Source organism: Amblyomma maculatum, chromosome 6, assembly GCF_055883805.1.
Source record: "Amblyomma maculatum isolate TAMU_Amacu chromosome 6, ASM5588380v1, whole genome shotgun sequence".
NCBI classification, from domain to species: Eukaryota; Metazoa; Arthropoda; class Arachnida; order Ixodida; family Ixodidae; genus Amblyomma; species Amblyomma maculatum.
This window is the reverse complement of record NC_139349.1, coordinates 28,926,304-28,941,594: the sequence shown is the minus strand read 5'-3', so window position 1 is coordinate 28,941,594 and position 15,291 is coordinate 28,926,304. Positions and strand designations below refer to the sequence as shown.

Below are 15,291 nucleotides of genomic sequence, written 5' to 3'. Positions count from 1 at the left end.
AGGAACAGGAAGGGGCAAACTTTAATATGTGCACATTTAAGCTTGTACCACCAGCTCAAATATACGAGCAGGTGCTCCTCACGTCTACACGGACGCGACACCGATATCTGGCTTCATTGGGTATAAATTGCGTTGTAACTATGTGGAGGTCTGAAATTTGGCTTCCATCTAATTGTGCAGACGCCATGTTAACTAGCAGGTTGTTCACTCCACACCAATACACATTTTTGTCTTCTGGAAGCAACACACTGTGCATGGTATGCGTGCAAAGTCCTTCCAAAACCACAGCCATAAGAACGCCTTTCCTCAAGTTTGCTTGAAGGTGCGTGAAAGCTTTCTTGTACTGTTAGATAGATGCAATGCAGATTAAGTTTCCTTGAGAGAAAGTAATTGTGCAATTTATTTCTTCTCTAGCTTTCTTTATTGCGTCATAAATGATCTACAAGTGCCGTTGTGAGGAGTTGCCATGGGTCAAGGTCACCGTTTAAATTCATCTTACCGAAGGACACAAAACGCAGTCCATCTTACACAGATTTCTTTTACATTTATTTAAAAAATACCAGCCAAATTCTAAGTTGTTCACTGTATCTGAAATTCTGTCAAGTTTGTCTAAAAGAAAATTTCTTTCTTGTCATTTGTCATCACATTTGGCAGACCTGTGTGGTGCATTGTGGGCAAAGTGAATAGCTTAGACTGTGTGGTAGCCTCACAATCGTGGAATTTATTAACATGAAATTACTTATATTGCACCACCTTTGAAAACAATGACGTTAACTAGATAGGAGTGTGGGGTAGACATTTCTGAAATTTCAAGCTGCTTTCACTTAAGCCATGCATGGCCTGTCAACCTTCCCTTTCTTAAGATGAATTCAAATTGGCGATCCAGAGCACTCTTTGAATCTGCGAAAAGGCGAGACGTCTAGGGAGCTCTAGGGAGTCTTGGAACCATGCCACTGCAGTCCTGTCAGAACTGAAGGTCTGAATCCTAACTGTCCACTAAAACAGCTCTTCAGTTTTATGAAGCAAGAAAAGCTTTTCTGGATCACTGATCACCTAGCAACAAACCATGCAGAGCTCAGGCAGTCTCCCAGAGGCAATTACAAATAAACACTTGAACCTGCTGCAGTGTAACAGGATGTGCCTCAAAATATATAACACCAACACGTGCAAGGTCTGCAAGACAGATGTAGCCGCACTGATGTTAGTTGTGCCTATTGCCTAATTAAAAAAATAAGTAGGCAATTTCATGGCATGAAAAAGTCTGGCTAAGCATTAGTGAGGAAATACCATGAAAAGGAAAGGGATCTCGCAAGTGTGAGATTGGAATTGACAAATACTACTTGCAAGTCCATTTTGCAGACCTTTTATTTCCTTATGAACCCCAGATGCGCTCGTGACACATGCCGTGCACAGTCCTAGCACTGTCTCGTCATTTTTCCTCGAGGATCACTAGATTGCTTAACAAAACACGTTGCTGGGCTAGTTAGTGAAGCATGGTTTCGTGACAAGTTAGTATTCAGCGCTACATAATATACACGGACAGTGACACAGCACCCGTCCTGTGCATTTCTTCCTGTGTCCGTTTCTTTTATGCAGCGCTGAATACTAACTTGTTACAAAACCATCACTAGATGGAATATGTTTAGATGGAACAGGTGTTTAGTTGCTTAATGACACAAGAATCTACTATCTCTCAGCGAGATGGTAGATTCTCGTGTCATTAAATGCATTTAAAATTCCATGCATTGAGGTTTAATTTATCACAGACCAAGAAACTATGCCTGACTAAGATGCACAATCTTCAAGGCCATACACACACACACACAATGCAATTGGGTATTTACAGTTCCTTGCATTTTTCTTTTCGCACACTGCAGCAACATTGGTCCCATTTACACAGGCACTGTTGTCGCGGAGGTTTGTATGCTAGCAAGACTTAAGGATGCTTGTGTTGAGGTGGTAGGTGTGATCATTATTGTTGTGGCACCCACTGTCTCTATTGTGGTGGCAGGCGTTGCCTCCATCCTGGGTTCAGGTTCCAGTTCTTCGAATGTCACTTCAGTTGTGGAAGAAGGCGTCATTTCGAATTTGAGGGCTGGTCCCAGCTGTATTGTGGCGGCAGGTTTGGGTTCCATTGAGGTGACAGGTGTCATTTCCATCACTGTGGCAGGTGTTCTCATCAAGATGGGAAATGTTGTCCCTGCCATGATGGCAGGTGTCATTTTCACTGCAGCAGCAAGTGTACTTTCTGTTCTGCTAGCAGGTATTGCCATTTCTGGCATGGCTGCACTGTTGATAACAAACATAGTGGGTGCATCACTGCCGCCCTGTATTGTGGTAGCCATGTCAGTGTTGACCGCTGGCGCCACAAACGTTGCCGATGACGATGAACTTGACTCGGTGGCTTTTTTGGCATCTGTTGGGGCTCGGTTGCGAGACACAGAGCTGGCAAACCTGCAGCATGAGGGTAAGGAAAATGGGTGACATAGAAAGACATTTTGGCAGACTTCATTTTAAAACATAATTAACCCCTCAATGTGGAAGCACTTTATTAGCCTAAGTCTTAGTTTGACCCTGGCTTACAATAAAGAGTGCATAATAGGGGAGGGGGCATAAAAGGAGTGCACGAAGGGCTTGCTATACATTCTCAAAGTATGGGGATAAACTTTCCCTGATTCTTGTTTCAGCAGTCATGCTTACCACCATTTTGAAAACTGTGTTTGGCCTATGCTGCTTGTGCATAAGTTATGTATAACACAAAGCGTACACACAGAGGATTCTTGCATCTTTTTGCACAGCAACTTCATACCCTTACTGCTTCTGAATGCATGCTTCCATGCGCTGCTGTTGTAATCAGCTGAAGAGCAGTTTGAAAACTTTACACACATTGTTCAGCAATTTTCAAACAAAGTAGCCAAATGGAATAGAAAATTGGCATGGAACAGTCCTTATCCTTTGCCACTGCATGCGTTTCATTGCTTTCTTTTCTCGTGATCATGACAGCTCGAATGACTGGCCAGAAAGACTCACCTGCCTTTTGGCATTGTACTGCATTACAATGAGATTGTGTTGGAGAAGTTAAAGACGGCTGCTGGCTATGAGTTCACAGAACACAGTGATGCCATTGTGTTCTGCAGTGTCGGCAACATTAAAGAACATCGGGTGATTTAAATTACTCCAGTGATATTTATTACGGCATCCCTCATAGCCATGCTGTCGCTTCAGGATGCTAACTGTGGCAGCTGGCCTCTCCCCCCATAATCCATCGTTATATATTCCGCTCGGACGCAAGGACCGCATCATCTTTCACTCGTAAACTTCATTACATCAGCCAACCTTTTTTCATTTATCTGACCATACCTCTTATCCTTAATGACATGACATTCCTTTTATGCGTCAAGGCAATAAACATTGAAAAAAAAAAAAAAAAAAAAAAACTGTTTCCTTATCGTGCCCATTGAGTACTGTTAGCTAGTTAACGATGGTTTTATGCACTGATTTTCGAACATTCCACACTTCCTTCGAACACACTGCATCGCACCGTAGTTAGATAACTGAAGTTTATTTTCAATATACTTTTCTTCTGTCTCTCGAGATGCCATTTTTGGAACTTGCTGCGAAGACGCGGTAGCGTCAAAGTCAAAAGCAAGAATGGCCTGTTAGAAAACATGGCAAATGTTGTCACTTCACTTTTTCTGCAGTTGATTTTATCAACAGCCCGAGGAGCAGTGAGTAACATTCTGCTTCTACCAGTGGAATTCAGCTCTCAGCAACTATCAAAACCAGTCTGGAATATCAGTGTCTGCACGCTGCTTAGTTTCATTCTTGTTGTCGGCCTCGCTTTTCACGAGCAGTCATTATTTTGTATTGTAGAGAAGAAGATGGTGTGGCGCCAGCGCGCCGGCACGAGACGCAAGCACCAGCTGTTCGAGCCAGCACCTACCTTGCAAGCGCCTACCTGCAAGCCTCGACTTAACCTTAGCAAACGAGCTCACCTTACAATAAAGCTTGTTATAATCTTGGTGGAGGTGCTGGGTGGCGCTTAAGAGTACTATTCAAGAAATATTAATTGTTTTTTTGTTTTTTTTTTTCGCACATAGTCACTGATAAAAAGCTGAATATTTTGTACGTCTCAGGAGAAGTTTAGCACTTTTTTCTTCTCAGTTACAAGTGCATTTCAAAATTTTTTCCCCGAAATTGTTTTTAGCAATTAAAATTTTGTGCTATAATGCACATTTTATTGTTTCAATTTACATGCACAAGAATTTCATTTATTCAGCCTCCTTTTCGTATGCTACATGAAATTTTAAATCTGACAGTTCTTGCACAAGAAAAAAAGCTACCAGAACCTAAAATTAATGTGCTCAGTATTACCATGGTAAAAAATGGTTAAACCTTGCAATTTACATACTTTTTTTAAACATGAAAGCACCACATTTTTGTAACTTTTGTAAACACTTTCCTCCCACTTCCGCAGTGGAGACTGATCCGAGTTGCAATCGGTGAAAGGTGACTCGACTCAAAGGTTTGCTGCAATTCTGCTAAAAGCTGCTGACCAGAGAAATTTTCATAGAATTGTGTATTAGCAGCTGTACATCTTTTCATGGGGCAAGGGAGATGTCGAAACGTCGCCTCTCTGGGCTGCAGAAAAGAGAGCTCGACCACCATACGATTAAGAATGTCAGCTCGAGTTTCACAGATCCAATCCTAGGTCTTTAATTCTAATACCGATGTGTACATCACGAAACAAAGCTTTTTTTATGCTTTGCTTTGCTTTGATATAAAACGTTCTCTGCATACGATTCTGCTAACATAGTTTATAGTTTATTTTCATTCTTGACATGCAGATTAATGCAGTGCAGATTAATGAACACGGCTTTGCGATCTGGGGCATGGCATCCGTGTGACATGCCCCCACTCTCGTGCATCTATGGCTGCTCCACCTCCTCCTCAACTAAAACGAGTAGAGTGTGCGTGAAATTGTAAATTTGTTTACTGAAAAAGAAAGGTGCAATATCTGTCACACCCTTCCATGGATACCTGAACTGAGCCCTAAGGGAAGGGAGGAAGGTGGAAATGAAAGCGATAAGAGAATAAAAGGTGCTGAAGTGGAAGGTTTCGGAGTAATTTTGACCACCTGGAGATCTTTAACCTGCACTGACATAGCACAGCATATGGACACCTGTCCGTTCCGCCTCCATGCAACAATAGCGCCAGCAGTCTGGTTCGAGTTAAAATTACTTCATATCCCTCCGTTATGGCACCGTCATTTTCATCGCCACTATTGTTCTCATGCCACATAAGGTGAATTACAAAATGCTTCTTGTGATCCCAGGCATGATGTGTTAAAGAGGATGCGCAAAATGCAGATTACTCCGTGCACGAAAATATTTTTTCTTTAAATTACACACCGAAGCTCTACCTGTTAACACATGGCTCCATAGGAAAAATATTTTTGTATCTTCTGTAAACTGCCATCTGTGTGATGTGCTTGAAACAACTGAGCACTGTTTCATCACTTGCAAAGACTCAATTCTTTTTTGGGATGTGCTGCAAAGAACTCTAAAGAAAGACTGTTCTAAATTCGTACAGTCTGAGGTATCTTGCTGTTAAACAATCTGATTACGAACCATATGACATGTTTTTCCTTATTGGATTTCATAGTTTGTGGAAGACACGCATGTTGGATCGAAACGCTGAACCTGTTGTTCATCCTAGACTCCATTTTAGCAGAATGATGCTGCAACTGAAGGACATGTATGATGAAAATTACTTTCAACCTGATTGGTTTCCGCTGGTGACACTGTGTTTAGTTGTGTTTTCTGTTGTGCATCTCAGCAATGGCTGAGTACATTGTAAATAGTCTGTGTACATAACCCTTTCTATACATAACCGCGTGTAATAAATATCAGAAAAAAAAAAAAAAATTCCCGGGCATGGCGCAGTTAGTTAAAACGTTCAGCAAGTGACCCAAAGGATGGAGGTCCTATTCCCGGTGGAGATAGGGTTTTTATTTTACTGCTTCGGACTTGGAGAAATTTCTAACTCAGGCCCTTGATGGTCATGTGAGAGACCCAAACAAACTGATGCGAAATCGCCAAACGCGAGAAGTAAGAGCTAACAGTCTTGAAGCCGGTTCCGCTGCGGCTTCCACCGTGCTAGAGCCAACTGCAAAATGCAGTCCAGCGATAAATATAGCAGCGCCCAGCAGCCAATTATTGAAAGGTGTATATTCTCTTTCTACAGGCTATTGTTGCAAAAAAATTTCAGTAGTATGAAATGTCTGAAAATTTTTTAAATCTATAATGTGGTGATAAACAGACTAAATACTGTTTGTGCCTTGACAGAATCGCTGTTTCAGCTACTGAAACAATGCATCAAACACGATGGCTCTTGTGGAAATGTGTTCACGTAACACCCTTCTATGGTAACAGTCATCTTTCACAAGCAATATTATTAGTACTGGCACAGAGTGTGCAACAGCCACATTGGTTCTTAATTAGGCGACATGAGGAGTATGCAATGCATGTTTAAAAAATATATCAGTAAAATGTCACTAAATTGACCCTCAATTCCAGGATTAGGGGAGCAGTCTCGGCCGGCACCCATGCAAGTCTATGGTGTCAAGCCATTCTAATGCCTATGCATTTTTTTCTCTCTTACATCCACACATTTTCTCTGCTGCATGAGAAAGCTGAACCCTTTAGCATAGGCTGCCAGCGCACATATAAAGCGCTGTTTTAACCAAGCCATATGAACGTGCCTGCGTGGCCTAGGGAAAATGCGAATGCAAGGGTCCTGGCAGGCCGATTCTAATCTCACCCTCCCATATGAAAGGAGAAGCCCGAGTTGGCAGCTCTTGGCATATGTAATGTTAGGTAACTCTATGACCAGTCAGTGTATGGCCATCTCAGCTGCCAGCTACCGCCTGCCAGTGCCATGCTCATGAATTTTCGTTCACAACGCTGACACCGGATGCTGACATCGGATGCTGGATTTTCAGAGATTCGGGCCTTTAATGCTATTGCGTTAAAACATCCAGCTTCAAAGAACAGTTTCTCAAGTGGTATGACCAAAGTGATCTGGCTTTTGGCCTTATGCCTGTTCAATCAACATTTGATCAGCATCATCAGCTCAAGTGAGCTTACCAGAGGACGAATGATGCTACCAATAACATCCAAATATACTGATTTTAACATGGCAGCATTAAAGGCCCCGCTATCCAGACAGTATGATGTCAGTGTTGTTGGCACTGACGTTGCAAGCGAAAACTTGCGGGCATGGCTCTGGCAAGCTATGTATGTTGGTGATATGGCAGCGCAATGACTGGTTGTCGAGTTGTGTGGCATCACGAGACCACACGAAATGGACAATTTGGCAAGTGCTGCCAAATTGGGTGACATCGTAATACACCGTTCCAGAACCCTTGGATCTGAGTGAGGCACAACACCGTTAGGCTATACAAGCAAGTTCATATGGCATAGTTAAGGCGGGGCTTTGTATCTCCTAGCTTCTGGTACGTGTTGGATAATTTGGGCACAGCTAAAAAGATTAGGGATATATAAGAAGCAAAGTGGATCTGCAAGGAAAGCCATAAACGAGAGCCATTAACGCTGCCACGTCACAAGCTTCAAGGCAGAGCTTATGTGTTAATCCATACTTTGCAGCAGTGGCTACGCTGCTGTTTCAGCCCGACTTTCTAATTTGTCATACCATCCAGAGTTCCAATTCCCCTCAGCTGCTGTGATACTCTAATAAACTATGTGTCATTGTTGTAAGCTACATGTACTGCACATGTCTATTCTCCTCTTTATAATCTCAGCTGGAATGTGCTCAACTTACAGCTACTCTCTATTCCACAATGCTTTTTGTTCTCCCTCTTAATTGTACACCTATCGTTTTCCTTCCCATCACTCAATATACTCTTCTTGCCTCCCAAATCGTAGCACTTTTGTTGGCATCCGAGTTACATAGCACCACATATCAATAACTCATATCTGTCAAGCTCTCTTCTCAATCGCCATTTTTTTTCTGCTAGTGAGATGGGGATAGCTAACCATTAGGCTTCTGTTTTACACACCTTTTAGCCAGTTAGGGCACTCTTGCATGATGCATTCAGCAGTGTGCGTCTTGAAGATGTCTGGTATTTACAGGGAGAGACCTATAGATATGATGATGCTATATGAGGTGCTCAGCCATAAACCGCCCTCTTGGCATCCAACCTGCCACCCAGAAAGTAATAAAAAATACACACGTGCAGAAGACAGCCAGGCAGCTTATATCCGTTAGACAACTTTTTCAGAACATTGTGAGATTCAGGCTTTCCACAGCTGCCTTTTGCGCGGCCGCCTGCCACTCCCCTGTGCACGCGGTGGCAGCTGATCAGGGCCTCAGCTCAAACCCACGGTGGTTAGTAGCCTGTGCTCACGTAGAAACCACAACCTCCCCCTTTTTCTTGCGCAAGTTGAGGTACAATGTGGTTTGGGAATTCGGCTGCTCAGCCCGAGGACACAGAATCAAATCCTGGCTACAGCAGCTGTGTTCCATTGGCAACAAATTGCAAAATATGCCTAAACTGCTTTGTAATATCGCTGCACATTACCAAAGTCCTCTGTTATGGTAGAATTTTTTTCTTTTCTTTGTCTTTTTCCTTCCTCTCACATCACAGCTGAGGTGTTCACCCAGAAGTGAGGTGCTTACCGTGTCTTTGTGTTACAAATAATTATTAGTAGTATGCTAACTGCTCATTCAACGACCTGAAACACTGCATGCTCTCCTTTACCTTCTCATTTGGACTAATTAGTGATTACTGACTCATGTTGACTGTGCACCTGTCCCCTGTTCATGCCTCTCATCCTTGTGTGTCGCATGTCATGCACTCAACACATGTATCAGACATCTAGACGAGCACATGAGGCATCATGGGGGTTAGTGCCATACGAGCCTCTTCAGTGATGCACTGGATGCACTTAATACCCTGCAGACATTTGTGTGACATCTGATGCACCCACTTTACCGGCTTGCGGGCACACTGCTGAACTTGGCACTGGCTGCAGCATCAGTCCTTCTGTCAGATGTGGCAACAGTGGCACTGTCCCAGCCACTGTCCCTGGAGGAAGATAAATGGGTGGCGCTGTGGCGCCGCACCAGGTGCAGTGTAGGCATGGGTAGCCAGCGGGCCACGTGCTCGTAGGCAGTGCGCGAGCAGGTATGCAGCTCGGCGGCAAACCGTAGTGTCAGGGGGCTGTAGCGCCGCGCATGCGGTACGCGCCCCGCATTCTCGTGCCAGTCACGGAGCAGGTCCTGTGGTAGCCGTTCACTTATCGAAAACTGCTGCTGCTCCAAACGCCGGGCCTGGGACAGCTGCATAGAACCGCAAGCGATGCAATCACTTTCTCTCACCGAAACAAACTGTGCCTACATGTTGCACTTTGCATTGTTGAGCATCTTCATTTAGCATAACTCAGTAATGCCAAAGAAAATGTCACAGTCAAATTCTCGCATTCAACAATAAAATTCACACCTCTGGATCTGAATTTGACTCAAACAGCCAAAGCAGAATTCCACAAAGTTAAACAAGACATGTCATAGAGTTAGAGCTATAAAAGAGAGCAAGCATGTGAGTTCTAGCACAGATCTATCAATGATGTCAGACATAATGTGCCTAAACCCTTGTCAGCATCTCTACATGGCAGTATGGTACTAAGCTAGCCAAACATTTATCGTGTCATTTCATATGCCTGCACTTTTTACTGGCATAGGCCAACATTTTTATTTTGCCTTCTTAGTCTGGCAGCAATCCAGTAGTCAGTCTGCAGCCACAATTAGGAGTGCATAGGAAGCAATCTTCAACACAAACTGCCTGAGGTTGCATGACTGGGCAGTTGAGCATATCAATTGAATCGGACTTGCTCCCCTGAGGTGATAATCGTCACCTTTCCCCTGGGAGGGCCAATGACATGGTGCAATTCTTGTCTTCACTCTGCGGTGATCGCGAGCACGTGCCTCCTCGAGGCAAAAAAAAACGAAGGTTTGATGTTGAGGTGATGGCCCCACTGAGTTCGCTGCCGCTCTGCGATCCACGTGACTTTCGCCGAGACTTTACTCCGTCACACTATTATGTTCCTCTAGAAAGCTGCTACGTAAGTACGCTTAGGTCATACTAGAAACAGGGTCAAGGTACCATACTTTTCTTATCTTTCAATGAAAATGTACCGATCAGTGACACCACGGTTGAGTTTGGTCAAGCTCCACAAGGACTTGAGATAGCAGTCTTTAAGTTATTATAAATTTGACCTGTCACAGAGAGGGTTTGTCAAGACAGGTACCACAAACCTCAAACTTGAGCTCTTTGTTGGCGCTCAGCAGTTGAGCAAATGCTTCCGTGTTGCGCTTCAGGCGGCGTTCAACCAAGGTCAGGCGTCGCTTTGCTGCCTGTAGCGATTGTCGGAGCTGTATCATATGATCAGGCTCGCTCCTCTCTCCACAGTATGTGTGCAGGAACAGCGCTCCCGTGGCCGTCAGCACAGGGTCTGGGCCGGCGGACTCAAGGTCTCTGTTCACCACTCCACCATTACCACTCTCAGACTCGGGAGAAGTGCAGCTGCAAGATTTTTGGACAGGTACAATAGTTTCCTGCCGTTTACAAGAGCATCAGCACAGTAACGCGTCCACATGTTTCCCATAAATTTTGGGAAAAACCGGCGCAGAAATGAACAACCGAGAATAACGGACAAACACAGCGCCCATGAACGCTTCAACTACCCCAGTTCGTCATGCTCATTGCCTTCACATAAATGCTCTAATTCTTTGCTCAAAAGTAGTTGAGTAACACTTCATGCAGTTCTCAGTCCTTGTGAAATTCTGCTGCTTGGTTTTTATGGCTCTGTTCACATTTGTTAAGCATCTGAGAAAAGTTAGTTCTGAAAATTAGTACTTCATACCGACACTCAATTCAAACTGCGGGGTTCAAGAAAATATTGAGAAAATTATTGACTCTGTAATAGCTGGTGGAAGTGGATGGCAGCGTGGACTAGCTTTGGGGATTTGCCGACAAAAATGTAAACTTATGCTGCTGCAGTTTTTAATGAAAACAGCCCGAGGCAGCCATACCTGTGTTTCATTTCCTGGGATCTTCTGGTTTCTAATATAAGTGAAAGTAGCTCTTTTATACCAGATTTTGGTACTAAATAGATACTGGCCAACAATATGTCCCCAATGTCCCTTTAGACAGCGTACATTCATGTACAAGAGCTACATTGTGTGTTTTAAGGAGAAATTGTACTAAATAAATAGACAGCTCTAGATTGATTCTGATTATATCAAGATTTTTAACAGGTACATGGATCTCAGCATAAAAGCATTGTTTTGTATTTCATCGTCTTTACTATGCATAGAAATGTCACTTGCATAGTTGTTTGAAAGTTTGAAGTAAAAAAAGAAAATAAATAAGTGCAATGTTCTGAAAGATACCCACATATTTTTAAACGTGAAAAAATGGGCATTTATTAAATTTTCGCCAACTCTTACTACTTCAACAGAGCTCAATATAAAAACGGTGGTAGTCTGCGGAAGAATTGTCAGTGTTTAGGTCTGGATACATACAGCTAGAGACTCACTGCAATTTTCACCGTACAAACTGTTAACAAGAAAAAGGTAAAATTTTGCAAAGAGTGCCTAAAACAGAGAAATGTTAGGAGTACTGTGAACTGTGCAAGTTTGTATCCCAGAGAGCTGGAATGGATAGCAATACCCACCTAAGCTGCTGACATTATCTAGAAATGTAATGAAATAATTAGGTACCATGGTCTAGCATTGAAGGAACTCTGCTAATAAAGCTCACTCACCACACTGAGTCTCCATCTGAATCCTGGCTTTTGCTCTGAGCAACTTTGCTGATGATGTTGTCAGCCTTTGGCCTTTCAGTGTCAATGTGCAGTTGCTTGCTTGTGGATACATGCCTGCTTTCCTTGGCTTGGCTTCCAGCCTCGTGCCGCAACTGGAATAGCAGCTTCTTAGGCAGTGGTTGGCTCTCCGAATTCGCCATCCTGGCCTCGGATGGCAGATCTAACATGGGAAGAGAGATGCTATACATGCTTAATTAGTTCCTTAGTCACTTCTCTGTGCGCTAGTTTCTAGAGTCAACCTGCCGAGTCTTTAAAGCAGATCCCTGGCTGTCTGTAGCACATGTCCTGCATTGTAGTTGGTCACTGCAGCCATTGCCACTGGGAAAAAATCACCTTTGCCTGCTGGCCACCTTGTCAAAGATGATCACAAGCATTTTGCAAGAGTGAAGCCAACAAATTCTGCCAGAAACTTGGTGTTGTAGTCAGTTATCTAACAACTACATGCTTTAATTTAGTACTTGAGCTCCAGAAACCAGCAATGCATTTGTTGCGATGCAAGATGTTTTTTCAACGTGAGAGTGAGCATGTGACACTGGGCAGCTCTGAAGGTCAACCCAAATAATGATTACACTGATCATGCGACAGTGAGAGAAATATTTGGTCTATAAGTGATTGAATAAATATAGGGTTGAAGCTTAGGCTAGCCAGTTTCTGTACTTCACAGTTGCCAACATAGTCCCGGCTACGAATGCGTGGCAACATAGGTGGTACAATAATCAACCTGCGCTGCCACATATTTGACGGCAGTCAACCCACCCTTGCTCAGGGATAACGTAGTGTTGGTGCTAGCATCCTTTGTTATCCGTGACGTTGCCATCTGTTCTGCCTTATCCTGAGCAGCCTTCCTTTCCTGAACCTTGGTGGCCAAGCGAGTTGCCATCCCATGTGCCTGCAACAACAGCGAAGAAAGTTTTGAACTTCAAAACGAAAATTTTTACCTGGATTTAACATGAAAAGCTAGTGAATCTTAGTTACTTTCTTTAATTTTTGTATAAGATAATAGCAAACACTTGCAAGTCAGCTTGACAAACATACATTCTGTCTTTCTTGTAACGCAACACAAACGTGTGGTACTAGGTGTTTGATCTGCGTCTGTAGTTGTGCTACACTTCCTTTAGCCTAATCAGTCTGGTGCTGTTTATTAAGCAGTATATAATAAATGCACTGAGCTGTTAGGGATTCTGTCAAAATGAGTAAATCAATAAATAAGTAAATAACTGTGGTTCCTACTATTTCCCTAAGCATATCACGCAGACCTATTCAGACGTGCAGATAATGCTTGAAGCACCCACCCACCGGGCTTTTGTGTGATGAGGCATCGCTGGCAGTATGCTTTATGCCAGTGGTAGGCCATGCCTTGCGACAGCCTGCAAACTCTGTTGGCACGGCATCTGGGCGCAGACAAGGCCGGTCAAGCCCCGCATAGAAGCAGCTCGCCTTGAAGTGCTGGGAGCATACACGATGGTGGTTCTTGGGCTTCAGGTCGTCTTGCCCAAGGGCTCGCAACCAACGTGACATTAGTGCCGGGTTGCGATGAGGAAACCTGTGACCAAAAGCCACTTGAGATCAGGGGACCACGAGACACTGTGAGGGTTCTGCCTGAAATTCCTGCCACAATTTGACACCAATATGATTGATACTACACACCATGAAATCTGTTCTTCCTCGGTAACTGTGCATTTAATAATTATACTTGTCATTATATGCAGTAGTTGTCAATATTCAAATAATCTGTTTCACTAGCTGATACTTGGTTCTTTAGTTATGCGTTTACACGGTTCCTGCTATACAGTGTGTGAGGTGGCAATGTTATCCAGTTATATAACTCCCTAATTAGTACATGCCATATTTCCAACTATCATCTGTAGCAATATCAAATAAATTTTTTCTTTCTGTCTTCGCATATCCCCGTTATGATTGGATGTCTAGCTGAACTGTATACAGGGGACTAATGGCCCTTCGAGCTACACTTAACTGCTTTCACCACAGTTTCTTAACATTAGAAAAAAAAAAAAAATTTAAGAAGACAAGGATAAGCAGGAACAAGTCTTAAGACCCATTTACACTTGTGATTCGTGAAGGGCTTGTGACTGGCTGTCGCAAGTGACCAGGAAGCCACTCAGGTCAACAAATGTTCACACTTGGAAAGGCGAGTCACGGGTTACTTTTACGAATTGGCTTCATTAAGAATGAGACACCGATCTTCTGTTGGCCAGCAACGAGATGCAGGATGTAAATCTAACTTTCGTTAACTTCAGCTGTGCCGCTGCTTGGTTACCGGTTTGCGACTATCAGTCACAGAATGTAAAATTGAGGGCAGCAGTGCTGTGCGTCCGTGATATCAATTTGATGTAAAAATATGTGATGTTCAGAACATATGTTTTATTATTAACCCCATAGTGCAACTGTATCCAGCAGGGTTCTTATGGCGGCCACGGTTCACTAAATTCACAAAGCCCAGTGTGAATCTCTTTTGAGTTGAATGGTAAAGGCCATCAATTTAATTTCTTTACTTTCAAATTTTTTTTTTTTTTTTCTAGAAGCATTCCTTTAGATTTGGTTACTTCTTTTGTGAGAGATTTTACAGATTAAAATTGTGCGTCTCTCTCTCTTTTTCTTTTTGTAAAGCTCTTCTCCCTTCAGCTTATGACGTGTCGCACTTTCTGCGAGTTGCTGCGCACTTTGCTACTAAACTCTTCAAATAAAGTTCAAACTCGGCGCAAAATACTAACAAAAAACATGGTGCGTCCCAGATGCGCATGCGCGTTCCCATGCAAGGTAAATGCAGTAAATAGGTGCCGTTTGTAACACCTAGCGCCCAGAGCTAGCACTGCGTGCTGTGTTCAGAAAACAGAATTGCCTAGCTTAAAAGTGAGCTGGCTCACTTTATCCAGGCGAAAGTAGCAGCGTCGGGTGGCGGGTTCGGCTATCCCCATCTATGAGCACGCGAATTAAGAGGAGAGCACGCGAATTAAGAGGAGAGCATCGCCGCTTATAAATGCTGCCTCTCTCAATCAACACGACAGCCAGGTTTTGCAGGTCTTGGAAAACTGTTGCCAATTTCGCTAGTTGTTCGCATGGATAAAGCAACAACGCACGTTACGACGCGAAGGTGAACGGCAAGCAAAACTCCAGCCATTCACGAAATAGCAGCAGAGGGTGCTTACGCGTGGAATGATATGTTGTCGCCTTTTCGATGCCTCGCACCGCAGCCTCTAACAGCGCAGAATGCAGGCATGATTTTCTTCTTATTACACTTTCAATTTCTTCAATGAGAGCAGACTAACTACTGTGGGACTTCGGGACTTCGGCACCAGAAAAAAATGGCTCCGTTCTTGTGCACAACGCTAGCGCCACGTTTTTTTCGTTATAGAAAGAAAAAAAC

The 15,291-nt window shown here is 43.4% G+C and overlaps 1 protein-coding gene across 4 annotated transcripts; it reads right to left on the bottom strand.

The window, feature by feature from the left end:
• Positions 1–400: 400 nt before the first annotated feature.
• LOC146185325 (uncharacterized) lies at positions 401–15,264 on the bottom strand. 4 transcript variants are annotated; one of them, XM_084606266.1, is made up of 7 exons: positions 15,074–15,264; positions 13,203–13,449; positions 12,663–12,795; positions 11,847–12,066; positions 10,336–10,603; positions 9,017–9,363; positions 401–2,454 (listed from the first exon to the last, which is right to left on the bottom strand). In XM_084606266.1, the coding sequence occupies exons 1-7, from the start codon at positions 15,142–15,144 to the stop codon at positions 1,893–1,895; spliced, it is 1,848 nt and encodes a 615-aa protein (XP_084462392.1). In that variant the 5' UTR covers positions 15,145–15,264; the 3' UTR covers positions 401–1,892. The 4 variants fall into 4 exon arrangements, with proteins under 4 accessions (XP_084462392.1, XP_084462393.1, XP_084462394.1 ...); XM_084606267.1 differs by lacking the exon at positions 15,074–15,264 and adding an exon at positions 14,792–14,856; XM_084606269.1 differs by having other exon boundaries at positions 2,325–2,454; positions 9,012–9,363.
• Positions 15,265–15,291: the final 27 nt, after the last annotated feature.

Bases quoted from the DNA above. Each gene is read 5' to 3' on its own strand.
- LOC146185325 (XM_084606266.1), bottom strand. From the start codon at position 15,144: ATGCCTGCATTCTGCGCTGTTAGAGGCTGCGGTGCGAGGCATCGAAAA. The intron at 12,067-12,662 runs GTGGGTTGACTG...TTCCCATGTTAG, and splicing joins TACGTTATCCCTGAGCAAGG to ATCTGCCATCCGAGGCCAGG. The intron at 2,455-9,016 runs GTAAAGTGGGTG...CTCATGCTGCAG, and splicing joins AGCAGTGTGCCCGCAAGCCG to GTTTGCCAGCTCTGTGTCTC.